This window comes from Pimephales promelas, chromosome 23 (assembly GCF_988280905.1).
Source record: "Pimephales promelas chromosome 23, fPimPro1.hap1.1, whole genome shotgun sequence".
In the NCBI taxonomy this organism is placed as follows: domain Eukaryota; kingdom Metazoa; phylum Chordata; class Actinopteri; order Cypriniformes; family Leuciscidae; genus Pimephales; species Pimephales promelas.
In genome coordinates, this window is record NC_142791.1 from 14,787,305 (window position 1) to 14,813,957 (window position 26,653).

The 26,653-nt window shown below is 38.9% G+C and overlaps 1 protein-coding gene across 4 annotated transcripts; it reads right to left on the minus strand.

The window, feature by feature from the left end:
* Positions 1–517: 517 nt before the first annotated feature.
* Positions 518–26,346, minus strand: vldlr (very low density lipoprotein receptor). Of its 4 annotated transcripts, XM_039676356.2 has the most exons (20): positions 26,012–26,346; positions 20,799–20,918; positions 16,466–16,588; positions 15,301–15,423; positions 12,909–13,280; positions 12,638–12,760; positions 12,098–12,220; positions 9,876–9,995; positions 9,615–9,740; positions 7,659–7,830; positions 7,277–7,495; positions 7,018–7,136; positions 5,931–6,070; positions 5,363–5,504; positions 5,039–5,188; positions 4,759–4,818; positions 4,223–4,267; positions 3,810–3,890; positions 3,082–3,251; positions 518–1,356 (listed from the first exon to the last, which is right to left on the minus strand). In XM_039676356.2, the coding sequence occupies exons 1-20, from the start codon at positions 26,076–26,078 to the stop codon at positions 1,321–1,323; spliced, it is 2,631 nt and encodes an 876-aa protein (XP_039532290.1). In that variant the 5' UTR covers positions 26,079–26,346; the 3' UTR covers positions 518–1,320. The 4 variants fall into 4 exon arrangements, with proteins under 4 accessions (XP_039532290.1, XP_039532292.1, XP_039532291.1 ...); XM_039676358.2 differs by lacking the exon at positions 4,759–4,818; XM_039676357.2 differs by lacking the exon at positions 4,223–4,267.
* Between the last annotated feature and the right edge of the window lie 307 nt (positions 26,347–26,653).

Genomic DNA, 26,653 nt, shown 5'->3' on the forward strand with positions numbered 1-26,653 from the left:
CAACCCGGACACTTTTGGAGACTTCTATGGAGCTAAATGTTTATCACAAAGGCAGTTAATTACTGTAGTGAAAATAAAATTAAGCATTTAAAGACTACAGAGTGCCTTAGATGAGAAATCTTTTACAAATGTGAAGTAGCTCTTAGACAGCAAAATTGCAATGTGAACCCAGCTGTAATTGAGGTTATATCCACACATTTCATTATGCTTGTGCTGCCACTGCAAATATAAAGTTATAAATATCAGTTTACATCATGTTCCTTTAATTGAAACCACCATAAAAAATAAGGACTTTAAGTAGAAAGTAGTAATTATCACAATGATGGTAAAAGTGCATAAATGCTATCATTCTGCATTATTACATAACATTAGGTGCAGGCGACCAGAATTTGAGTCTGGATCAGATTCTGGCCTGTCTAACCTAATCTAGTCTCAAACAATACAAATTCTACTCAATTTTCACATTCAATCGCATGGTTCATTTTCAGTTTGACCAATAAAGAAACTTACTTTAAACTTTAATTTTATTTTACGTTTGCAAAGGTTTCCTTTTCACAATACAGAGCATTTTGTTCCCCTGTACACTGCTATAAAAGGTCACAGGAACAGCACACAAACATACAAAATAGTTTAACAAACTTCATTTTTTAAATACATTTTCCTCTACCCCAGTACAGTGCCCAACCATAGCAAAATTGTCTCAGTCAAATGTATACAATCTTATTTACAGTGGAACATTTGATCAAAGTGCTTGAAGAATCCTGATGATGTTTTCCAGAGAGGGATATATACAATGTTTTACAAATGTTGTAACAGCACTTTTCCCTATAAGCTTTTTTAACCCAGAAAGACACAAGAAGCTTCTTAATAATGTGTCTCTGGGAAATAATGTTCATTTGGAAAAGGGAAAGAAAGAAACTTACATCTTAAAGACATTGCCATCTAAAATATGCATTTTCATTTAAATATTTCAGGCATCCACACACACTACTGACCATCTATTCTTGATTCTGGCTCTCCAGCTATGCCTTCATCCTTGAAAGTAGGAAAGTAAGGCTGTTGAATCATATTACGCCTGTTTATGGTGTGAGTGAAGGTAAAAACTCAAACCCTTGGAATTCCTTGATGCTTTGAACACACAAGCGTGAGCAGGATGCAAATACTTTCTGGTACCGCAAATCACATCCTCCCATTGGGTGAAAAAAAAAACTTGGAAATGCACTTCAGAAGGCAGGTGGTTGTGAAACCGTTGAAACGGCAGCAGTTGCCATTGGTGCCAAGTGGCTAGTAAATAAACTGGACCATTGTAGGGGTTTTGGGTTATGACAAGTCATCTTCTGTGTTTACCACTGAAATCTGCAGGAAATGGACAAGAAAATTAGGGGGCTGAAGTTCTTGATGCATTATAGCTTGTTAGGAAGACATGATGCTTTAAGAAAAATGAAACCGATTTCTGGCATAAAATGTACAACATGACATCATGACTTTTGCGTAAACATACACACCACTTTCGAGTCAAGTGGCGTGTTATCTCTACGCATTTTGAGCCATCCGCGTGTACATCTACGCCATTAACGTCCGCGTCATTCCGCGTGTCTGTACACGCCGTCAAATGTACGAGCGAAATGAAGCAAAATGTACATCTACATCTGGGGAGCGATCTTTTTTTTTTCCTAGGATGGTGAAGGAACAGTCATAAATGCCATTAACCCCAGTGACGGTTAAGTTTAGGGACGGGGTTGAGGTAAGTCATATATTTATATATATACAGTAATGTAACGTTAAGTCAAGTCAATGGCGTTCATAAACACGCTGAAAAGCGATTATGGTAGCACGCCAAAAATGGAAATACGAATTGGCGTGTCATACACACGCTACTTCATGAGATCAGTCTGAAATGTAAAAGGAATCATATTCCACAAACACATAACCACAGGTCCTGTTTACACCTGGCATTAACGTGTGTTTTGGTTGATCGGATAACAAGTGGACGACGCTAAATACAGGTGTAAATAGGGTCTAAAAATTTTTGAGCTTCACCAATTTTGAACACTTCCAGAGGTAGTCGTAAATGCATCAGACCGGATTGCTCTCAGTGTAAACACTCATGTGGTCGAATGCTTTTGTACAGCCACAAAAGACCGTTTTCCCTCCGCTTACTGAATTAATGTGTAAACATCATGGGAAGCGGCTAGCAAGAAGGAATTTTAACTTTGTCGGCTGGAGACCCAAGTTTGGTTTGAAGATGAAAAACATACCAAGCATACCATGTTCTCACTTCTTGATTTCTAACAAACACACACAGCATTCGGCTGGTCTTGCGTCTGTTAGAGCAGAAACTAAAGCTGCTGCTCTCCGTATGTTTTTCCATTGTCTCCGGTCGCGTTCATGTGTAAATTGCACAAGCTTTTTTCTTCCATTAGATCAAAAGATCTGAAAAAGCCCATACATTTACCCCACAGAAATCAGGACAGAAGTGATTGAAAGTGGACAAAAGGATAGGTCTCCTTTTGATCAACCAAAACGTATCTTAAAGGGTTAGTTCACCCCACCCAAAAATGAACATTGTCACTAATGACTCATGACGCTCATGTCGTCCCAAGCCCATAAAACCAGTTTAAGATTTTAGATTTAGTCTGAGAGTTTTCTTTCCCTCCATTGAAAATGTAAGTGTGTAAAATGTATTTTTTTGATGCTTCAAAACTTTTTTTTTTTTAACTAACCCACTGATGTCACATGGACTACTTTGATGATGTCTTTATTTCCTTTCTGGACAACGACAGTATACCATACATTTTCAATGGAGGGACAGAAAACTCTTGGACAAAATCTAAAATATCTTAACCAGTGTTTCTTACGGGCTTGGGATGACATGAGGGTGAGTCATTAAATGACATCTTTCATTTTTGGGTGAACTAACCCTTTAATACCATGTGTAAAAAGGGAAACAACTAATCTCCACAGTTTCCATTTTTGGTATTATGGCATAGCAGAGAAACGTGTGCTTCTAACAATGAGGCAGATGACAAATCTATGGTTTCATTAATGTCAAACCGCAAATAATGATTATGCATTACTCACAGCAGGATATGTGTGGCCTACAGAAGCACTGTGTCTCGTGATATCGATATTGAGGTCTTCCTCTGTGGTCTTGAGATATACTGGATTATCGAAGTTCATGCTCTTCTTATTTTTGATCTGCCAGTTGCGCCACATTAAGTAACCACCCGCAGCAGCCATGGCCAATAACACTGTAGGCAAAGAACAATGAATTTAATACCTAACAATTCATCTGTAAGAACAGTGAAAATGTGCTAGCCAATGTGTAACATTAAGAGAAGAAATGTGTTAAAAATCCAAAACTATCCAGACAAAATGTATTTCTTCCTGTTTGACATATGCTCAAACTTTGTTATTTCAATATTAACCGGTTCATAGACTTTTACAAGCTAAATGGCTGTAGTTACGCCATAGCTATGAAATATGATTTGCTACTTGCTAGTTGATTGAAGGTGGTTTTGTTGGGAATGACAAATTCATTCTACAGAGCATTTGACTGGTTAATAACCAGCATATTGCAAAACTTTTGGCCCATTTTCTCTGGAAGAGGAAGTATGGATTTCAAAAGAATTAGTCTGCTAAAGATTAGTCAACTTTTAGGAGTACAATTGACACATACAGTAGATGACTTCAAAGCTAACATACATGGAATAAAAGCCTCAATTTGAATTCACCAACAAACACAGATGTATAAAATCATAAAAACTGCATACAGCATATCATTACAGGATCAGAAACAATGTACTTACACACAGGTAGAATAGCCCAGGCAGCAGCGGATCCTTTGGCTGATGAATTTACTTCATGTATGGAGGTGCTTATGTTTCCTTCTGAAAAAAAAAAAAAAAAAAATTAGAAAAAGGTCAAATCTAAAGACTATGAAACAAACTATATTAAGAGTCCGCAAAGCAACATAATAATGGAAATGGCATAAATTAAGTTTGGATTTGAGGGCAAATAAACAAGCTGCAACAAAATGATGAATGAGAGGCGGCGGTGGGGGGCACGGCGGCGGCGGGGAAGAGGTTATGGACCACCACTATTTCCAGTCCTTCTATTTTTAAAGGCTAGCGTTTTCTATTCTAAATATAGTGTTAAAGACTAGAGCTACAGTTTTCTTTTCAGATTAAGATTCAAGAAGATAGGAGGCAACTAGCCTTACCAGTGTGAACAGGTTCAGAGGCTACCTTTGATATTGCAGATGTATCTATAGTAAAATATAAATATATTAACATGTTACACAAGTATTTTTTTCATCAAAGTGCATGCTTCAAATAATCCAACCACAGTCAATGTTATCCACCTTAGTTTGACAAAGCGCAGCCATTTGTAAATGTCTAGCTCTGGTGTCACCCACTTCCTTGTTATGCTGCTTGATATTGCAAACTGGTATTTCTTATCATATTACTGTAGTCATTTGTAAACACCATTTTACTGTACGTTGTTATTCTTCTAGATATTCATTTATAGCGGCTAATGAATCAAAAGTCGTACATTCACTTTTACATAGCAAAATAAGGTAGATGGGCTAAATGCAAACCAATCTGTAAACTTTTCAGTTTAAAATCAGCAGTCATCACACCTCAATGCAAGCCAATTCTACAGACTACAATTGTCAAGCCAAATATCATTATTGCAGGAAGCAGATCAAAAGCATTGATCTCCATGCATGTGCAGTTCACCTTGTAACTGCTTTACCTTTAGGGTGAGTGGGGTGAGGGGTCAGCCTCCCTCCATCTCGAGGGGCAGTAGGTGCCTCTGTCATAAAAGAGCATTACAGAGCCGTAGCAATAAAACGGCTAATTCTTAGCTTTATGGAACGATGCAATTGTTTTTAGCACTGCAGGGCCGAAGATGACCACCAAAGAAAGATCATGAATGACAAAAATATGGATGGTGGTACACATACAAAAATGTAACCGAATGCAAATGCTTGATCAGCAATACACTGACTTGTTACGAAATGAAAGTTACATGCCTGGTCTGCAGCGCAGGCCATCCGAGGAGAGTGTTTGACCTTGCGGACACACACATGTATATTTAGAAGAATGTTTGTTAATTTGTGGAGCTGGCAGACACATGAAGGAACAGCCTCCATTCTCCATCTTCTCGTTACACCAGTTGGTCCCTGTTTTGAGAAGACAACAAAACTTGGTTACTACCAACATCCCCCCAGACTCTTAAAGATCAAATCAGAGTTCAAACACTTCAAAGCTTCTGTTCTTTCCAAACAATGGAGACGTTTGAGAGTCACAGAATCAGCAAAACCTTAAAGAAAACTCTAGATAAATTCAGGACTCACCAGACAGCTGAATTAGCTCATGGTACACAATGATGTCCTGTGGTTCATTGAGATTGCTGGCCAGCACAATTACATCCGATCCTGTGAACTTGTTTGCGCCGTAGATGGCCTCATTCTCACCGTCTGTCCAGAAAACTCTATCCTTTAATGGGAAAAACAGTGAGGATAAGAGAGAAAACAAACTTAGTTTGTTAAATCAAATAAATTCAACAAATGCTTACTGCTATAGCACAATTTGATACTTCTATTGATTGATTTTATGCTGGGTTCAGACTACAAGATTGGCCAAATTTTGGCATGATCCATTTGACGTAGAGTGTCATGGTAATTCATAAAAGACAATGAGCAACGGGACACAAGAATCAATCGTTTTTATCTTGTATAGTGTGTCCTAGTGAACAATAACTATGCTGCATCTGCTGCACTTCATGACGTCACAACAGAAAGACAAGCATGTCTCTTTTTGTCCGATCGTCCACAACAGGTTCCGTCACATCTGTGACTTTACGGATCTTTCAGGATGAAAGCCAGCATTAGTTATAAGTTGTAATTGATTTAGTTGGTGTACCTCAAAAACAGTAAGGGCAAAAGGGTGGGCCAGGTAATCTGGCGACTGCAGAACCTTTCGGCGGTTGTCTCCATTTAAGTCTACGCTACAGAGCATGTGCAGCTTGGAATCCACCCAGTAGAGTCTTCCCTTGATCAAATCTACAAGACAAGAGAGGCATGATCAGGGGAGAATTCATGAGTCGGTCTACTTTGTCAACAATAACCAAGTCAAGAGCCCAACCCCGGTTCAAATGGAGCTCTTCAGAGTTTTACTCCAAACCTAGGTAAGGCCTTGAGAATTACTTGAAATCTAATTCTGGCATGTGAAAGGCAGGCTTGTTGGAGCAGGGCCACATCTAAAGTCTGCAGGACTGTGGCCCTACACTGAGATTTACCATGAGGTGCTAAACTCTCCTACTGGAGGGCCACCGTCCTGTAGTTCCAATCTTCCTGCATCAAAAACCTGTAGTTCTCTAGCAATCCTGAACACCTTGATTGGATGGATTAGTTGCGTTTTATTAAAGTTGAACCTAAACTCTGCAGAACTGTGGTACTCTTGTTTGGCAGAAATTTCCCAAATGTCCAAATTGAAGTCCAAATGCTTCCACAAACCCCTAAACCTTAGATGTCTTCCTTCACTCCTGGAAGTCCACAGTCCTGCTGAGTTTAGTTTGAACTCTGAAACTTCCTAGAGAACTACAGGTGGGCATGTTTGAAACTTCCTAGAGAACCACAGGTGGGCATGTTGGAGCAAACTAAACTCTGCAGGACTCTGGCCCTTTCAAAAGCCAAGTTTGACACTCCTGCCCTAAACTGGCAAATACCACTAGTTTTTGGGAAAGCAGAATGCCCTGGAAGCCAACCTTGCTCTTAGAAAGCTAGAATCCAGCAGAGTTTAGCTCCAGCCCTAATCAAACACACATGAATCAGCTAATCAAGGTGTTCGGGATTCCTAGAAAACAACAGGTCAGTGTGTTGGAGCAGAAGTCTTCTGATAGCCTCCAAGGAGCAGGTTGAATTAAGGCTGCCCCTGCTTTACTGGTTCAACTATTGGTATAGTTGGTTAAAAAAATAATGTAGGAGAAACATCACAAAACGTCACACACCAAGAGTGATTCCATTGGGCCACTGAATGTCTGTATCAACTAGGACCTGTCGGTCAATCCCATTCATACCAGACTTCTCAATCTTAGCTGGCTCGCCCCAGTCTGACCAATACAGGAATCTGTAATTGAAGGAAAAGTATGCAATTATTTGAAATTTATACAAGCTCAAAACCAATGATCACTTTTAAAAGGTTTTAACTGAACAAACTTTTAGAGAGCAGTGGAAATGTTTAGATAATACCCATTCCAATCAATTTACCCTGAAAGAGGATCCACAGCAATAGAGGCTGGTTCTTTTAGCCCACTGTTAAAGAGCACCTTCCTCTTGGTCCCATTGAAGTTGGCAACAGCAATACTCTTACTGCCCAGGTCTGACCAGTAGATGTTTTTGTAAATCCAATCCACTGCAATCCCAACAGGAATCTGAACATTGTCAATCACCTTCGTGTGACTTGCTTCCTGCTTATCCAATACTGTGCTGTGGGGGGAAAGCAACCAAATCACCAGGCAAATATGGGTTCGTAAGCCATCGAAGTACTAAAAGGAACAAACATTTCTAACATTTCTGTATGAATACCTATTCATATAGTAGTTACTATATGACTTTAATGAGGAAGAGGCAACAGAGAGCCAGCGGTTACCTAAAAATTGCCTTCTGCCCCAGGTCAGCCCAGAATATCGTCTGCTGAACGAAGTCAGCATCAAGGGCAACTGTGTTCCGCAGCTGCTCCACAATCTGAGTATACTCACGGCGCTCCAGGCCTAGTTTGCGGATGTCTCTTCGATTGGTGAAAATCAGACAGGGCTCTTTACCTGCAAATGCAAAAAGGTGAGAACCATAAATGCAGTTCAAAGTTATCAGGGTGTCTGCAGTTCAGTAGAAAGTATTAAAATATCTTAAATTCACCTTTCCCAAATTTAAGGTCATAAAACACTTACAAGCCAGGTCTTAAATTACGGCTTTAGAAAGACAGAGAAATTCTGTTCATTGTGCCAATTTAGCCAACTGTCCTCCATTTGCACTCTTAAGTCGGTTGTGCTTCCATACATTCACACACACACACACACACACACGCACAGACTATATACCTTTGTTTTGTAATTAAATTAGTATCAAATTCTTTAAAAATGTCATCTTAAAATAAGCAGATACTTCAGTTTGACACTTTCAAACTATTAGTGGTGCATTTACTGTACTCTTATTATTATTAATTCCATTGGGAACCAAGCAATGTGGCTTGTGGGATTGACAGAGGATCTATTGAGAACGTCGACAAATTCAGAAATGCACACCTTTATGGAAATGTCAAACACCTGACAAAAGTCAATATATGTGAGGCACAAGTACTGACGTCATGAGCATTTAAAAAAAAAAATCAGATTATGCAGGAGTTTCTTTTAAACTTTATGTATGTCATATTGTTTACATATTGGACGCTTAAAGGGGGCCAATTTTCCACAAGTCGGTATGATTCTTCAGGGTCTTCATGTAAAGTTTGTAACATACTTTGGTTAAAATTCCTCAATGGTTGTGTAAAACACCGTTTTACCTTCTCAAAAACAGCTCCGTTCACAGCGACCCGTTTCTGTGCATGTCTCTTTACATGATAATGAGCAACTACTCACCCCACCCCTCTCTTCTTTGGGCCGTGTCGATACAGGACTGCCTTGCGGACAGTATACAAATGGCTAAGGGTGGAAATATGCTAATACGGGACAGTCCGTCAGCAGTCCTGGGTCAGAGCATGAATAATGTGACATCATATTGCTCAAAAAAACAGATGTACCAATGGAAATAAAACATCTCCAGTTAACAGAAAGAATTCGTTTCATTCGTTTGTTAAATAACAGGCGATCTAGCACTGAAATGCGTTGTCTTCTCTCGGAAACGCGCTTCAATCCGTTGCGGAGATTCTTTCCGTTGAAATCACAATTCAAAATGCACACAAACGTGTCCCAGTTTCTCATGGGTTCTGATCCTCTCTCGTATATTTCTTCCCCCTCATCAAAACATATACAACCACTGATAAACATTATATCAATTCAACCACTGATAAACATTATTGGTTTTGATGAGGAAAAAAAAAAACTATACGAGTGCGAATTAGAACCTCGAACTATACTCGGACATTGTGCTAATTTTTATGTATGTACATCAGGAAGCGAAAGAGAAAAAAAGAATGAATGCGTCATTGTACCCAGCACTTTTGAAAATACCCTTCCGAGTACGTCTCTGTCCCCAGCACATTTCAAACCAAACTGACGCCCATGGTATAAACACACCATAACTCTGGCTTGGGCTGTTTCAAAGCAATCTATTTCATTTTTATACTTTAAAAACCTGAAAAAATGTCTTGGGAAAGACATGTACCACTGTTACAGTACCTGATCAGTCTGTATGTTGGAATTACTGAAAAATAAATTCTACTGCCACCATTGGTGTGCATAACATGTTCAATAACTCAATCTGTCATCAATTATTCCTTTCTTGTTTGAATGTGAAACCCAATGTTTAAAACAAATCACAATTTGTTGAATTCAGCCAAGCTACTGAGGGTGGAACCTCAAATGAAGTACAGAACATGACAAACTCTTACCTACAGCCTTGCACACTCCAGTGGTGGGGTCCATCTGATAGCCATTGTGACACTCACATTTGTAGCCTCCTTTAAGATTTATACAAATTTGACTACATATACCAGGATTGAGGCACTCATTGACATCTGTGGAGAAACAATCATAATCTCAGTTCGTGTTGAGGAGCACAGTCACAAAGATCCATTTTTTTAGGACGTATGATAATCAATACTAAATTGACTTTTTGACTACATTTGAACAGTACATGTGGCTATTCATACCACCGCAGGTCTTGCGATCGATGAGCTGGAGTCCTGGCGTGCAGTCGCACTCGTAGCCAATCGTCAGGTCGCGGCAGATGTGCGAGCAGCCTCCGTTATTGAGCAGGCATTCGTTCATATCTGAAACAAAATGTAGATTACTGCGTTACACATTTGGAATATCAATGCGGCACATCCACAGGAGACTCATGGATGCAACATGTTGACATTTGCAGGGATCAATAATCCAGAGGGGTTCCACATGATGAAGGTCCCCAAGGTGGAACTATGTCCTTGAATCAGGTTTGAAAACATGGAGCATGCTACTTTATATTGAGTCCATGCTGGACAAATGTGCCATAACACTAACAGTATTTTATAGCTTTGATGAATGTTTTGAGCCCATTTCAACTAGTAGTGGATTACAACATAAGCTTGTTCTATATGGAAATAAACATTTAAAATCCGGTTCTCGGTCCACTAACCATGCATTTGTGTACTAGTCGTGAATTGACAAATGCGGAAAAACTAGTCCATGCGTCCATGACATCAAGGCTAGATTATTGTAATGCTCAACTGGGTGGGTGGTTGCCCTGCACGCTTAATAAACAAACTTCAGGTAGTTCAAAACGCAGCAATGAGTTCTTACCAGAACCAGGAAGTATGACCATATTAGCCCGGTTCTCTCAACCCTGCATTGGCTGCCAATTAAACATTGTATAAATGTCTACGCATATATTAGTTTCTCTGTTTGTCCCCAGGGACCCTCTATGGTGGACCTCCGCCTGGAGCCATCCCGCCATCGGCACTGATCCTCAACATCTCGTCTCCAAACCGGCGGGATTACTTCGACTTCCAAACAGATGGAAATGGACAAATTCTCTCAATGTTTCGATCCAATTTGTTTTCTAATCACTGTTCCTTCGTTGGCCAGAGGAGAACTGGCCTCCGACTGAGCCTGGGTTCTCCCGAGGTTTTTTCTCCATTCAATCACCTGATGGAGTTTTGGTTCCTTGCCACTGTTGCCTTGGCTTTTGACTTGCTTAGTTGGGGACATTCAACAATATTATTGATTGTGTTGTATTATTTTCATGTTATCACTGTGAAGCTGCTTTGATACAATCTGTATTGTAAAAAGCGCTATATAAATAAATGTGACTTGACTTGTGCATGGTATTTCATAACAGCCCAAAAAAAGAAACTTCCAGAAAGAATTTTCTCTATTTTTTCAAGCATTGTGATAACCAGTGAGAAAAAAAATAATTATGGACCAACAAATGCAATCAACCCTGAAGCAGAAAGCGATACAATAGTTTGAAAGTGATAACTGCCGTGTTGTAACAAACCTGATATTGTCTTAAGTTACAACATCTGAAGTTCTGCTCACTTCATCTGTAAGGGCCTTTTTCCAACTTGATTCACACAAAATGTGCATCAAGTTAAAAATGAATCAAAATAAAATGATATTCCACTTTTAAAAGCTTAGTTCACCCAAAAAGATATTTTGAACAATGTTGGTAACCAAACATTTCAGATGAGCAAATTAACAAATCTCATTTTTTGGTGTTTTAAGCACTGAGATATGGATTATTTTGACAAGATACACATTGTGATCCATTTCAAGGTCTTTTAGCGATGACCGTTTAGGCACTGTTGAACTAAACTGATCCTGCAACAGACACATTAATAGTGGGGCAGAATTCCTATTTGGCATCCCTTTTATCTGTCCCCACGGCCCATACACACCCCAAACATCTGGAACAGTTTAATCATTTAGGTCAAAAAGTACAGCTTGAAACTATTTACTCACGGTAACTTTTAGACTCAACAATGTTGTCTAACAGACTACTGTTGCTGTGTGAACCAATTATACTTCAGGTTCTTCCCCCTTATGAGCTCATGATGCTTCAAGTCTGTATTTAACCAAGTCAGCACACTACACACACAACAGAAACATTTGAGTAAACTGTTCTAAGATCCAAAAATAAATATATAAATATCATATTTTAAATAATTATTATTACATACAATAATTATATAATACAGTTAAGTGACAAATTACACACTTCTAAGAATAAACCAGATTTAATTATTCCCGACACACCCTCAAGATATTTAATTCAAAGCTTTGTGTGCATTAGTGATAGACCTTCTCACATTTTTAGATGCAAATAGAAAACAGTGATGTCAGAAAGCCCAGTGGTCTTTTGTATTGTGAAGAACAGCAAAACACTTATACGTACTGCACTCTTTGATGGGTTCATCACTCCAGTCAGGACAGTCACGGACCTTATTACACACTTTACTCATCTCAATGCACTCTCCACTCCGACACTTGAACTGGTCAGGGCCGCTACACTGAGTTACTGAGCAAACAGACAACGAGAACATCAGTTTCAGTCCTTGAAATAAACCAAGCACAAAAATATAGTATGTAAACCAATCAAAACATGTCAAATAAGAGCAGCAGTTGTCAATTGGTGGGTTGTGACTCAATATAGGACTGCAATTCTGTAAATTGCTAATAATAGTGTTCATGTAAGATAGCAAAATAGGCTTAATTATTATAAACCGATTACGTGGACTAGATTAATCGGTCCGTTGGTAAAATGGCCAATATTAATTGCTGGTGGATAAATTGCCATAAACACTCTGCCATTGTATAAAATTGTCTAATTTCATATTCAATGTCACTGGGCTGTTAATGTTAAGACTAAAAACTTTCTTAGGTTTTTTTAAGGATAGTTGTTCCTTTTCCATGTTTTTCAGTTCGTTGGACTCACAGTTTTTGCAGTTGACTTCATCTGTGCCGTCCGCACAGTCCCTGAGCCCATTACACTGCCGGCTGCCATGGATACAGGCGCCGTCATCACACTTAAACTGGTCGGGCCTGCAGGTACGGGCCGCTGCAAACGACACGGACAAACACAGACCTGTTACCATAAGCTAAAACATGCAGAAAACAAAAAGTCCCGTTTCCATGACAAGAACAGGGACACGCAATAAACTCCAGCCAGACATTCAAAAACAAAACAACCTCGACAAAGAACTCACAGCAGTTTTTCTCGTCGCTGCCATCCTTGCAGTCCGGGTCCCCGTCGCAGCGCCACTTTCTGTGAATGCATTCCCCCGAGCCGCACTGCATCTCGCTGGGCGAACACTTCGCTGGCGGCGTCGGGTGTCGACCGCAGCGCTCCGGCGACTCGTCCGATTGGTCCTGGCAGTCCACGTCGTCGTCGCACAGCCAGCTTCGGGGAATGCAGGTGTTGTTCCCACAGGGGACTTCACTGGGGCCGCAGGAGGCAGGAGTGCAGTTGTGTTCGTCGCTGCCATCGCCACAGTCATCCTCACCATTACAGAGGAAATTACGAGACACACAGCGACCACTGGCACAGGTGAACTCCAGAGGGGCGCAAGTGATGTTCCCTATAACACCACAGAGGAGAATGTGTGTGATGCTGGTGTCGTCAGGTTTCAGGATTACAGAATAGTCTTGTGGACACTATGGCAAATAATTTAATGGAGATCTCTTTTCTAGAAAATACAGCTTTAATAGTGCTAAATGTCCCTCAACGACTGTCAACAAGTCTGTTCACATCAGTGTTGTAATAAATTAAAACTCCTCTGGTTCATTTCTTCTGTTCAGTTCCTAAGGGGTGATCATACTGGAAAGCTGCTTTATAGAGTAGAAAATTAGGTTTTAATTCTATTTGAAAGACACAGTCATGTTTTTTTCTCATGTTTAATACTTTAAAGCTGCTTGATTTATTGCCATCTATTGTATGCTATAAATAAACATGACTCATATCCACATCTCTATTATCAACTGCTTTTTTCTCTCCACTGTGATTTTTTTATGCTTTTTTGTCATTGAAATGAAAGCTTGCAGCACATATATATATATTTACATATTCATTTAAACATTGCTGTCAGTGTGTGTTCAGCATCAGGATGTTCCCTGAGTGTATCATTGCTCACATATTCCAAACTTTTTTTATCCCAAAGCGAAGATGAAACATAACTTCACCGTGAGTATGTCGGGGACGTATATAAAAAATAAATTACTAAAAATGTCAACTAAAATTTAAACTGAAAAATATAAAAAGAAGTTCGCTTATATTTAAAAAAATATATAGCCTACTACAATAGTATTTAGAATAAATACAAATAAAACACTGGTCTGTTTTTATTCAGTGAAAGAGCTCTTCCTAAAAGTAGTATTATGGGATGGATAAATAAATGTATATGTTTTTATAATAAAATAAATAAATCATAATCAAATCATCATCATATACACACACACATATATATATATATATATATATATATATATATATATATATATATATATATAGTATTTGTTTATTTTGTATGATTTATTTTGTATTTATTTTATTATAAAAAATTATATTTATTTATCTATCCCATAATACTACTTTACTATACTACTTATAGTATGCTACTTTACTATACTACTAATATAATAAATTATAATATAATATAATATAATAAGACACACTTGGTCTTGGAAAAATTATTAGAAATGTTTGCAACTATAGTGAAATCCCCGACTTCTAGATGTTTGTCTTATTACAAATCTGATCAGAGTTTTAAGTCCCCTTGTGGTGAATATCAAGTTTTTAATGTTGCCTATGTGGTGTTTTTAATATGCTTTAAGACAAACCACGTGTAAATTCATAAATCAGCACCATTGCTGAGTATTTTCTCCTTAAAACTAAGACCAAAAGTAAAGCAAACACAGTCTCAAAAACGCAGTTTAAAAATCACTGGTGTTTCTGACGTCACACTACAGTAGCCAACATTTGAAGTTGATCAAAACCTTTCAAAGTTATACATGAATTTTGAACAGTACCCATTTTGATGAAAAAAACTTTTTTGATCCACTTCAAATGTTGACTACTAAACCAATCAGGTAAACGAGTGAATCTCTGAGCAGGTGTGAGTGAGTGGAGGCAATGATAATTTGCATATTCATAGAACCACGTATACCAAATGAGGCAAGGGTATTGAGTTACATTCAAGCAATTTTAAAGGCATGTCGAATTTTTTTGAGGAAAAAACTTTTAAAATGTCATTTTGGTGATCAAAGATAAGTTAAGGCATAAAAATTGTCTACATGGGGACTTTAAAGAAACGTTAAGAAGACTATTACTCTTTTATTCAAGACAAAAGCACAGATGTATGTGATTGGGACTGCATTACAAATCACTCTGTAAAACACAAATGTACCTATCTAAGCCTAATTCAAACAGGTCTTAAAAGAAACAATTAAGGTAATTCCTTAATTCCTCTGCGGTGAGTTTACTTTGGCTCTTGATGACTCATTTCCAATTATTGGCTTTACATGCAAAGCAGCAGGAGATGAAGCAAGCAAACCGGGAACTGAAATTGATTGTAAGAGGCGTTGTTGTGTCTAGTGACTCACCACAATTAATCTCGTCCTCTCCATTGTCGCAGTCTTTCTCGCCGTCACACTTCCAGAAGACGGGAATGCACTGCGTGGAGCCGACGCCACAACTGAACTCGTTCACTCGGCAGGTTCTCGTGTCTGGGAGGAAGAGCCAGTCAGGACCATATAACAATTCACCTTAAACATACGATTTTACAGACAATTTTTGTGACCCATACTCAGGCCAGTAATGCCTTCTGAATGGTAACATTTACTGCATTCCACTAAAACTGCTAAATAATCTATTCTAAGTGCTTGCCAGGCTTAGTGTAAACAAACATTGTTGTACAACGCGCAACATGGGTGTAAACCTTCACATAGAAACAACCTTTAGACTGATGTGAACAATTAGGTTGAAACATTTATCCCTTTGGCAACCCTCCAATGGTTAAGAGAGGTTGGCGGCTCATAAACACGTCATGAAACTTAACTTAATATCAAAGGAAGAATGGTGCTGTTGAGTAATCCATGAAACCTTTGATACTTTACACTATAAAAAAACATACAAAAACGCAACATATCCTTCATATAAACGGCCGGCTGCATGAGAAAGCGAAAACCAAACTAGCACCCATACGGAAATATTGAACATGAGATCTAGTATCTTCAAAACATCACATGCGAGTTTATAGCCACCCATATGCAAAAGTTCACGAACACACACACATTGTTGGTCCCTTTCCATTTTCTGCTGACTAACTTTCCAACAGCTGGTCAAACAAGACTTGATATAGAGCAGCCACGCATAACTGCACGTACACGATACTTCAGCACTCGACTGTATCGTCACTCTAGGTTATTAAAGCAATAGATCATTTTTTTTAAGCCCCTGTCGAAATAAGTGCTTGAACTTCAAACTAATCTCATCATTCTATGCAACAAACGAGGACATGCTGAGAAGATTTCCATGTGCTTTTGTAAAGGACGTCATGTAAAATGTTAAACTAACACACAGGGGTGTATCTAAAATATACTTCACAGTTGAGATAAGACTCACACTCGGGTTAAAAATAAAAAGGAAATTGTATGGTCTTGCTTTCAAGGTTACCCACTCAGACAGGGTTCATGTCGTGAACACGGTCACAGCGAAGGCGGCGAATCAATAAGTTGTGTTAAAGGTGGAATCTGACTTTAGACTTACGGCACATTTCGATGCTCTCGTCCGAGCCGTCCTCACAGTCCGGTTCACCATCGCACTGCCATCTCTTGGGAACGCACTGTCCACTGCGACACACAAAGTCCACCTCGGCACAGGTCTTCCTCACTGAAACGGTCAAGAAAACAAAACTGTTACAAAAGTAGAACTAGCTTCAAAGGGAGGAAAAAACAGCCATGCACAAAAATGTCAATTCAAGAGTGCTTGAAAATACATGCTAATGACTCCTAGGTATCCAAGCCAAGCTTTAGAAATGCTAAAGTCTAAAATATTTAGACTTTTGGCACAGTTTGATCAAGTATGAAGCAAATAACGCAACGTGGAACCATTTCAGGAATCATTTAGGCCACATTTTCATTGATGTGTTAACCATCTGAAGTTTAACACCACTTTGTCTTGCCAAATGACATAATTTTTTGGCTAGAGGCCAGGGGTGCATTTCCCGAAAGCATCGTTAGCCAACTATGGTCGAAAGTTCCGTAGTTATCATCATAGTTCAACGAGTCAGTGTTTCAACGATTGGTTTGAACGACAGCTCTCGACCTGTGGTTCGAGGCATCGTTTTTATATTGCACGACATTGAGGTAATAAATCCTTATCTTGAGCAAAATAAGCAAGCTGACATTCAGTACAACCAGTGCCTTTTATTTAGAATACATACAATTGTAATTTACGCCTTTTAGTTTGTCAAAACATTTTAAGTAACACGTTTGAAGAGTGCGCATGTGCGAACAAGCTCTACTATGTAAGAACGAGACAAATATTGAGTCTGCTAATAAAGCAAAACAACTGAGAACAATTAGAAATAGTCCTCAGATGACATGTCTAATTTACATAAAACAAATCTAGCGTTAATTGGATCTCAAACGGTTTCATTTAAAGTAGTTATTACTCCACCACGTGCGAAACCAACGAGGTTGAACGATACTTTGCGACAGTGGGTTTCGGGAAACAGTCGCGACTAGATAGTTGAGTTTTCCAATGATCCATCATGGTTTATCGTACTATGGTTGTCAAGCTGTGAACTACGTCGTTGTACGGGAAACGCACCCCAGGCTCGGCTCCAGATATAAGATGAAAGGTGGGCCAGCCAGGTGATAATCCTAGTGGGACGTGGAGGGATACTAGCCTGGATGCCAGCCCGAACTCCGCCCACAGCATTTTTTGGTCAGGAAGTTCGGTCTGGACTCGATCCATTGAGGAGTAATTATGATCAGTTAAAAAATGATTGGGCCAATCAAATTGCCAGGTCGGGCTTTATACGATGATGGACAGATGATCTGCAAGGACTTAATCATCACGTTATCAAAGAGCGCTAACTGGTTTCCTTCAAAGATGACTGCAGCTGGAGAATTGAGTATAGATTCCACTGTCACATCTGTTGTAAAATAAATCGACAGCGCATTAATTTTATTAGACGAACAGAAAACCGCAATCAAGGCATTTGTTGATCGGAAAGATATTTTTGCCGTCCTTTCTACATGATTCGGCAAAAGTGTTACTTATCAGCTGGCTCTGACGGTCGCAAAGAAGATGGGACGTAATGAAAAGCCTGTGGTCGTTGTGGTTTCTCCTTTGGTCGCACTCATGGAGGAGTAAGTAAAAGAAGCAACACTCGTTATTTTACTTCTAAAATAAGTTCTGTAGTTGACAACTGTGCTATGCAAAGTATTTGACTTACTGCATTGCTCTGATTGGTTGTAGATCTACCGACTATCCAATTGAGTGGACAGTTTTTTTTTTTCCTGGTTTGGTTAAGACACGCCTCATAATCAAAGCCCTATGGAGCAGTTTCAGACTCACATTCTGACTAGTATATGACTATGACGAAGTCAGGCTAGGGGGATACTAAAGTGTGTAGTAGTAATGAAGTTCACTAATAGTTGCTTTGTATAGACCTTATGCACCAGAAAAACAAGGGCGCCGCCATCTTTAGAATATTGTCTTTGAACTTCCGTTTTTGTATATCTCTATGGCATTACTGTCCAGGAGTAATTAGCTTTTTAAGTGGATTTACTTAATGTAAAGTTAACGAAAGTTATCATGGGGATTGTAATGTTTAAAGCAGATGTCTTAACAAATGTCAGTAGACCGGGAAGATTTTAAAACAAGCCGTTCATTCATAAATAGGCAAGATCACTGTGAAAATATAGACAATGAGATCAGCGCTGAAAAGGGGCGGGGCTACATAAGGTCTATATCGCCACGTAATTCAGAACATCCGTTAACCTCAAAGGTAGTGTATGAGGCTTCGGTTATTATCGCGACAGCCAAAAAAAAAAAACCCAAAAGGGTAAAGAAAAACTGAAGTGAATTTCGCAGCAACGGCTGTGATTGGTTGTAATGTGGTGTTGGGGCCAGGGTGGGTCAAACACCTGATTGGATCCCACCATAAAAGAATTTATGCTTTTAAAAAAAGACGCCACAGAGTGACATCATAACACGGCCGTTGCAGCGTCCGTAGAAACTTACTCAACGTCTAGTGTGGCATAATTCTGCTCATATCTATTATAAGAAAAAGCAATAGCCTCTCCTGAGTTCTCATAGCCTGCACAATTTAGCTTGATTCAGCACACTGGATATTGATTGAAAAGAAAGCCCTTCAACGCTGAGTGGCACTTTAAGATGGGGGCTCTTTGAATCCGGCGATACGAAGTAAAGAGCTCCCAACCGTCTAGGACACATTCACAGTCTCTTCATGTCTCCTCTCAGCACAAGTGCTCCTCCGAGCAGAAGGCCCTCAATAGGAGACGGAGCTGAGCAAACGGACAGGACACACATTCTCAACACGGGCCGAGTGTTTACTGCCACTGCTGGGATACAGTCAACCATGCGGCATCTGCTGATTTATGAGATGGCTCTTTGCTCTTTGCTTTATTTTATTTTTTTTACTTCGGTTGGAGTAAATTCATGGTGCATTAGATGTTCACGTGTTTTTCAGATGTAAGGCTTGTGGTACAACCTTTACCACGCAGTGTCAACAAGAATCCACCTAATAGTACCTTATAAAATGTAAGGCATTTATGGATATTACATTTACACAACTGGTTTGGAATAAAAAGGTTTTAATCATTAAGATTTATTAAATGTTTTTGAAAGAACTCACCAAGGCTGCAGTTTTTTTTAGTTTAGAAATCAATCAAATTCAGATGTCACAAAATCCTTCAGAAATCATTCTAGATGCCCAAGAAACAGTTATTAAGTGTGCAAACCATGAAGGATTACCATTCAAAAGTGTTTTTTTTATTAAAGAAATTAATACTTGTATTCCGCACCAATGCATTAAATTAACCAAAAATAACAGTAATCATACAAAACATTATATTTTAATATAAACGCTGTTCTTTTCAACTTTGTTCAAATAATTCTGAAAGGAACTGAACAAATATCATGTTTTCCACCCAAATTATTAAGCGAAAGCATTTTAACACCAATAAGAATTTACAATAATTGATAATCAAATCATCATATCAGAATGATTTCTGAAGGATCATGTGACACTGGAGTAATGTTGCTGACAAATTCAGCTTTGATCACAGGAATAATGTATGGTTTAACAGTCATTTTAAACTAAAATATTTGTTCACTATATTGTGGTTGTAAATATTAAATGATTAAATTCCGTTATAAAATAAATTTACACTACAATAGTAATCTATTAACATATTAAAATGTATTGTATGTTTGCAATTCCCATTTACTTTTTTTTTTTTTTTTTTACCTTTGCAGGTCTTTATTCTGTCAAAATGACCTCAAGGGAATCAAAAGAGGTGCTGCCGCCCTCTGAAACTCAATCTGCTGTTGTCACCGTAAAATTCGATTTAATTTTCATATTTCAAATCATGTTTTCATTCGGTGGATTATTCTATTCTCCTGAGTAAAAGGTGAAGAGGCCTAAATGAGAACACTTGGATCCAAAAAAAGACTCCAGCTCATTTCTGTGCGAGTTTCTCTCTCATCAATGACCCAGTTATCAAATGAGCGTTAGATCACCCTGCAGGAACAATCTTTTTTACACATAAAAAAAACCACTTAGTATGCAGACATAGTATTTTATTATCATCAATATTTTAATTCTGCTGTGCGTTGTCCAACTGCATGCCAATCGCTTTATGCAGATATTATGACAGATTACCCAAGAGTTACATCAGCTCTCAAGAACAAGACTAGTTTAACTGTGGATCATTTATGTGGATCACGTGCTGGCATTACACTATAGGTGTGGTAATTCTGGCACACATTAAGACAAACACGTGTCAGAAAAATGACTGATGTTGTGCATGGAGCTGATGTCATTCTCTCGTGCACACGGACTCACCACAGGACGTCTCGTCGCTCCCGTCGGAGCAGTCCATGTCTCCGTCGCACTTCCACACAGAGGGAATACACCGGCCGTTCCCACACTGGAACTGAGACTGCTCACATTCTGTCCGGGAACCTGTGAGGAAGAGGGAGGCGGCACTCAATGTACAGAACTGGCCAAATTTTCCTAAAAAAAATGAATAAATAAAAACAGCCTGCATAGAGGTGTTTGATATAGATAAAAAATATATTTTCTGCGATTTGTCAGTTTTCTCCCATCCCAGATTTGTACGGCAGAGAAATCTGCCATCTTTGCTCAAGGGCGCTCAGTTCCGCAGCCAAATAGTTTTGAGCCAATGACCTGAGCTGTAAATGCCATGTGACTAACTGGAGCCACAGGAAAACAAAAGTTGGAATGAAACGTTGTGATGGTCTTTTTTTTTCCCCTATTGTGGCATATCCGAGTGAGACTGCTTCTTGAATAAGAAATGTAGGGCAGGACTTGATTGTCAGTGGGGAATTGATTGGATGGTTGTGGTTTGCTATTGGTGGATCTCACGTGAGTGACAGGTTGCTCCGCCCTCACACCAGTAAACACAGATGTCACTGCAAGAGGGAGGGGAAGTTATTTCGATTAAAGATTACGAGGCACATGAATTAAAAAAAAAAAAAATAGTGCACCAAATTATTTTTAAATAAATACTACAATAGAGTGCCGAAGTGATGACGTCACTCGGAAGCTAACGGCGCATGAGTTCCCTCGATTGAATAGCTATGCGTTTTACCCGTAGACTTTTCGAAAATCGTAAAAAATAAGATCAGTGTTTGACAGAGTTGTGACCCTTACATGTTTTGTCTATCAAGATAATCTTTATAAGTTAATCCAAAATTTATAAATTTTGAAGCCTATATAAAGTTTTTTAAAAACACAAGCAGACACAATAAAGTAAAAAAAAAAAAACAAGCATGTTATAACTGGTGTGTTTTATGTCAGATCAAAACGTGAAAATATTTAGAGGCTTTGTTCACCACGGACCTTATTTTAGGCGATTTAGCAAAAACCCATTCAAAAATCCCATAGGCTTTAAAGCGAGGGAATCGGTAGTGCTAAAATGCTAACTCACTTCCGCGTATTGGCCTACAGAGTGACGTCGTAACTTCGGCACTCTATATTGCATATTTCCATTGGCCTATTACCAATAAAATGAGAGTAATGACGTTATCGTTAAAAACAAAACTCAGAACTGTCATGTAAATTTTGGTGCATCACGTAAGATATCTAACCATTTCCATACATTGTAGAGCCAAGAAGCCATTAGTGTCATGCAAGAGCCAATACCCTTTCTCATGGCCTGATCAGAAATATAAAGCTTTATTTTGTACTAGCTTTAAACTCAAATGACATTTTCATGCTTACAAACAATGAATGAAGCATTTCTATAATTGCCAATCTGGCACTGACTACCCATAAGAAGTTTCCATTGAATGGCTTTGTTGGAAAACCTACCAACATAACAGGGCAGAGTTAACCTCTAGACACTGAATCAACTACTTCTAGTTTATCTGACACTGGCCCTTTTTACAATTCTGTTTGGTGCTGCTTAATGGTCTGAAAGTCCCTAGTAGTGAATCTGTGAACAGACCAACATAACCATTGACAACCAAAGCATTTTGAAAGGTCTCTGCTAACTAAACCCAACAGCTTACGTTTACAAAATAAATCTGACCGAATACATGATTTGATCAGAGTTAAGCACCTACAGTTATAATGCTCTCTGTGGAAGATCGGACTAAATGTGATCAAAAGTGTACGGTATAGGATAGAAACCGGATAGAAATAGCTTTTGACACAACTAATGGTCTTCAATTACAGTGTGTATTAAACCTGGAATGAGAATTTTGTCAAAACCACCAGTAAAGTAACAGTGACTCTTAATAAAATGACCTACATGACTTCTGAATGAGGGACAGTGCAGCCTGTCCATCCGAACAATGCGGTCACTTCATGGGCACCAACTTATGACACGTGACATTACCCAAAGTCAGACGCTCATATGACCTGCCTGCCATTCAGCCAAAGATCAGCTAGTTTAATCTGTACCACTCCCTCAATCCACTCAAAATTAAAAGAAAGTGGCATGGTAGATGTCTCTAAACTAGCTAAAGGGTTTAATATGCGTTTACAGTTTCAGATTACCGTTATCAGGCTGAGTAAATGCAGGACAGCTGTTTGACCATGACCGCATTTGAGAATCTTCTCACAGCTGCAAGTAAGTGTGTTTTCAAACAATGGCTCTGTACAGTAGCAAACTACTGATGGAACACAGATACTGTGCAGTATGTACACTATATGCTTTAAATGCAACAACAACAAGAACCAAAAGACATGCAGGACATATTAACAGAGTACATTTTTGTTAGATTAAAAGCACAAGCATATTTAGAGTCTCACAGCTCTATTCTATAATATCTAAATATATGTGTGTGTGTTGGTGTGTATATATACACACACAATTTTTAGCTGTTTACAGAGGAATGGGATTTAGAGCAAAGCATCTACCAAATAAGAAAAAAAAAGCTAATAATTCAACTAGAGTGCATTGAGCAAACCATTTGGCATTTAAAAATAATTTTGATGTTCACAAAATGCAGCTCTAACACTCGACAAACATTCCTCGAAGAAAACGTCAGCTCCGAGACTGAGATTGATTTTTAAGCTGTGAAGACGACTTGCAGAGACTGAGCTTGCCAAAGGCCAGCTTTATTCAGTCATATCTGTGTCAATAAAGCATTTACCACATGACTCCCCGAGCTCTGATTCATCAGAATTTCTTTGCTTCATCGCTGACAGATGCTGTGAATGCCTTATCTAAAGCACTCCTGGACCATTTGGATCAACTGGACCTTAAATCTCAAAACCAAATCTCATATCAGCATTAGATATTCCCTTACGGGGGAAATATCAAACAGTGCTTCCTTGATTTGAAAGTAAACCCACTTATCTTCATCAGCAGAATGACACCAATTACTTCTAAACTATCATTTAGCAAATACTTTCATGCAAAATGATCTACAGTACCTCTCATTACAAGGTCAAGTCCTAATGGAGTAACGTGAGGTTATAAGGACCTTTCTCAAGGACACAATGGAGACATGGATGAACTGCACGGGTTTAAAACAACAATCTTTCAGTTGCCAGTCCACTAGGCCACAGCCACCCCACTTTGTTGTGCTTTCAGTTCAAGCTTAGATATTGATATTCACAAAAACATCACTAAAACGAGTCACCTATTTAGACACGCGAGATTCAAATCTGAGATTCAAATCTGAGATTCAAAAAAAATAAAAAAAATAAGATGATTCACTTCAGTGAATAGAAAAATGTGTCGTTAGTTTAGGCAAATTCGCAAAACAAATAAATCATACGAGTTCTTCTTTTAGTCAATCTATTTTATAAAGTGCCGATTTCACATTGGGGGTTGGTGGGGGAGGGGAGCAAGCATGAAGTTTTACCCCCAACCATTGCCGCGACTCAGTGATACTGAACAAGTTCATTCCAATTACCTACTAATTCCCCAAAATGTAAAACCATTATGCATTTCCATGATGGTGTGGCTGATTAATGCATAAATCTTAGGAGTATGTTATTTATAGTCAATTACAAACACTTATGAATCAATGTCCCACTTGAAACGCATAGCATTGTTCAATCAATGTGTTGATATAATAATTTCTACTGAAACACGGAGACAAATCAAACAGCTCCTCCGTTTTAAAAAAAAAATAGCCAATAGCATTTAATTTACATCACAGCTCCGTTGAGATCGTAAGTTTCCTCCTCGTAATCTCCATATTACTTAAAACGAGCATTCTGTGCAGAATTCAATTGGGCCGGATACATTTTCTGTTCTGCGCGCCAAAAATATGATCCGCTCTGTGTAATTGGACCGGAACTGTGGCGGTTCCTGTGAAAATAACGTAAAACAAACTTTCGCCACAGTGGATACAGCATATTTATCGTTCCCTCTATATATTACTCTGTGCCATTCACTAGGCCTATGTAGAAAATAGTAGCCTAATTGTGTGAACAAATGACCGATTTCACCTGCAGCGTCAGCATCTGTTTAAAGGGGGTGGAATGCTGATTTCATGGGGACTTTAATTCACGTTAGGCTACTTCACTCAAAAGTACACACTAAAAGTAGCCTACAAGAGAAATAAATGTAGCTTAATTACTGAATTAATATGAAAATATTAAGCATAGCCCTACACAAAATGAAATGTTGCAGACTAATCAGAAATGATCAAGCCTAAAAGAATGTTTAACCATAAGAAACAGGAATCGTTTCAGAGGAAACAGAATCGGTTAATTCTTTAAGGTTCCCATGCTAATGTTTACATAGGTTATTCATTAAATTAAGAAGAAAAAAAATAAACTTAAATAGCTACGCGTCTTAAACGCCCCCTTGCACTCAATCATTGCGCAAGAGCGCGTCCAATAACGCATTGCTTGGATTGTGTAGATCGCGAATAAATCACAATAAGCCAGTATAACATAACTGTTAAAAGTTTAATTCACCCCGAAGCTAATAAACGGGCCAAGCAAACCGCAGCAGGGATACAGGCTGGTGGACGCGTTGTACACGCGCTGCAACCGGACCGGATCACCTGTTTAATTACCGCAACCAAACACGCCTCGCGTCTAGCGAGCTCGCGGACTGAGATATTAAAAGAAGAAACGTTCTGAACGAATAGTGGATAAAGGATATACATGTATGTTTTAACACAACAGGCCAATAGTAGGCTATTCATAAATAAACGCTCAAACCTAGAAGGCGTTGGCGCAGATTTCCAGCTACACGTTCAAAACGCACATGATTTAAAAAGAGAAAATAATGTAACTTAAATAACACGATCAGTAATGTTAAATGTATGGTGGATTGCTATACAGCTACCATTTGCAAGGGCCTATACATTGAGACGCATTTCAAATAAGCGATCAATGGCCATCCAATCAAACACATTTAGACTAAAAGGTCCACACACGAACACATTTTCCCTAAGAGATAAAGCACGAATGATAACATGAAGCCCAGTGTAATACAAGGCATTTAAATCCCCTCTGGGAATTAGATTGGAAACGCTGGAACCACTGACGTGAGAACGCGGTATTGTTCTATATGATCTACCCATGGCAACCATTGTTACATCAGCGTTCTAAACACTCACCGCGCGCAAATCCACACAGCTGAAGACATACTGGCAGGACGAGAAGCCCCAGGATAGACGTGACCATTTCGCGCTAGAGAACCTGAACCCCGTGCTGTCTGTCTGTGGCCTCGTCCCTGATATTGTAGCGCAGCCGATATGTCTTCGTGTGGTACAAACAGAAAGCGGCGTGAACCGAGGGCTTTTATCTCATTTAGGCAGTTCCCCGGTCAGTACCCAACACGAGCGAAGCGGTCACGGAACCGCAATCCATGTCCTAATTTAATGATAGCGTGAACCTGCAGCGAATAACCGCTCCACTGCCGAACACTGGCGTGTTTTTTTTTTCCCCTTCAACATGTCATTTACACATTGTTAACCCTTTCTTTACCATATCTTCCACTAAAACTCCCTCACACCTTACACTCTCTTTGCCTTAAGATGTGAGGAAGAAATAAATCAGTAAACCATCTTCTTTATCCTGTGTAAGTTTCAGTCAGTTTAAATAGAAGGATATACCAAATATGTTTTGGAACTTTTTAACGTCACTAATTACGGAGAATTAAAGTTTTTAATCTGATGAAGAGGAAATTAGCACTGACTGAATTTATTGTTGGCAAAAAAACAAACAAACAAAAAAACTACTATAGCAGCTAATCATTT

Excerpts from the sequence above, each read along its gene's own strand:
- vldlr (XM_039676356.2), bottom strand. The coding sequence starts at position 26,078 with ATGGTCACGTCTATCCTGGGGCTTCTCGTCCTGCCAGTATGTCTTCAG. Across the intron at positions 13,281-15,300 it reads AGAGGACGAGATTAATTGTG|GGAACATCACTTGCGCCCCT; the intron begins GTGAGTCACTAG and ends GTGGTGTTATAG. Across the intron at positions 12,221-12,637 it reads TGAAGTCAACTGCAAAAACT|TAACTCAGTGTAGCGGCCCT; the intron begins GTGAGTCCAACG and ends CTGTTTGCTCAG.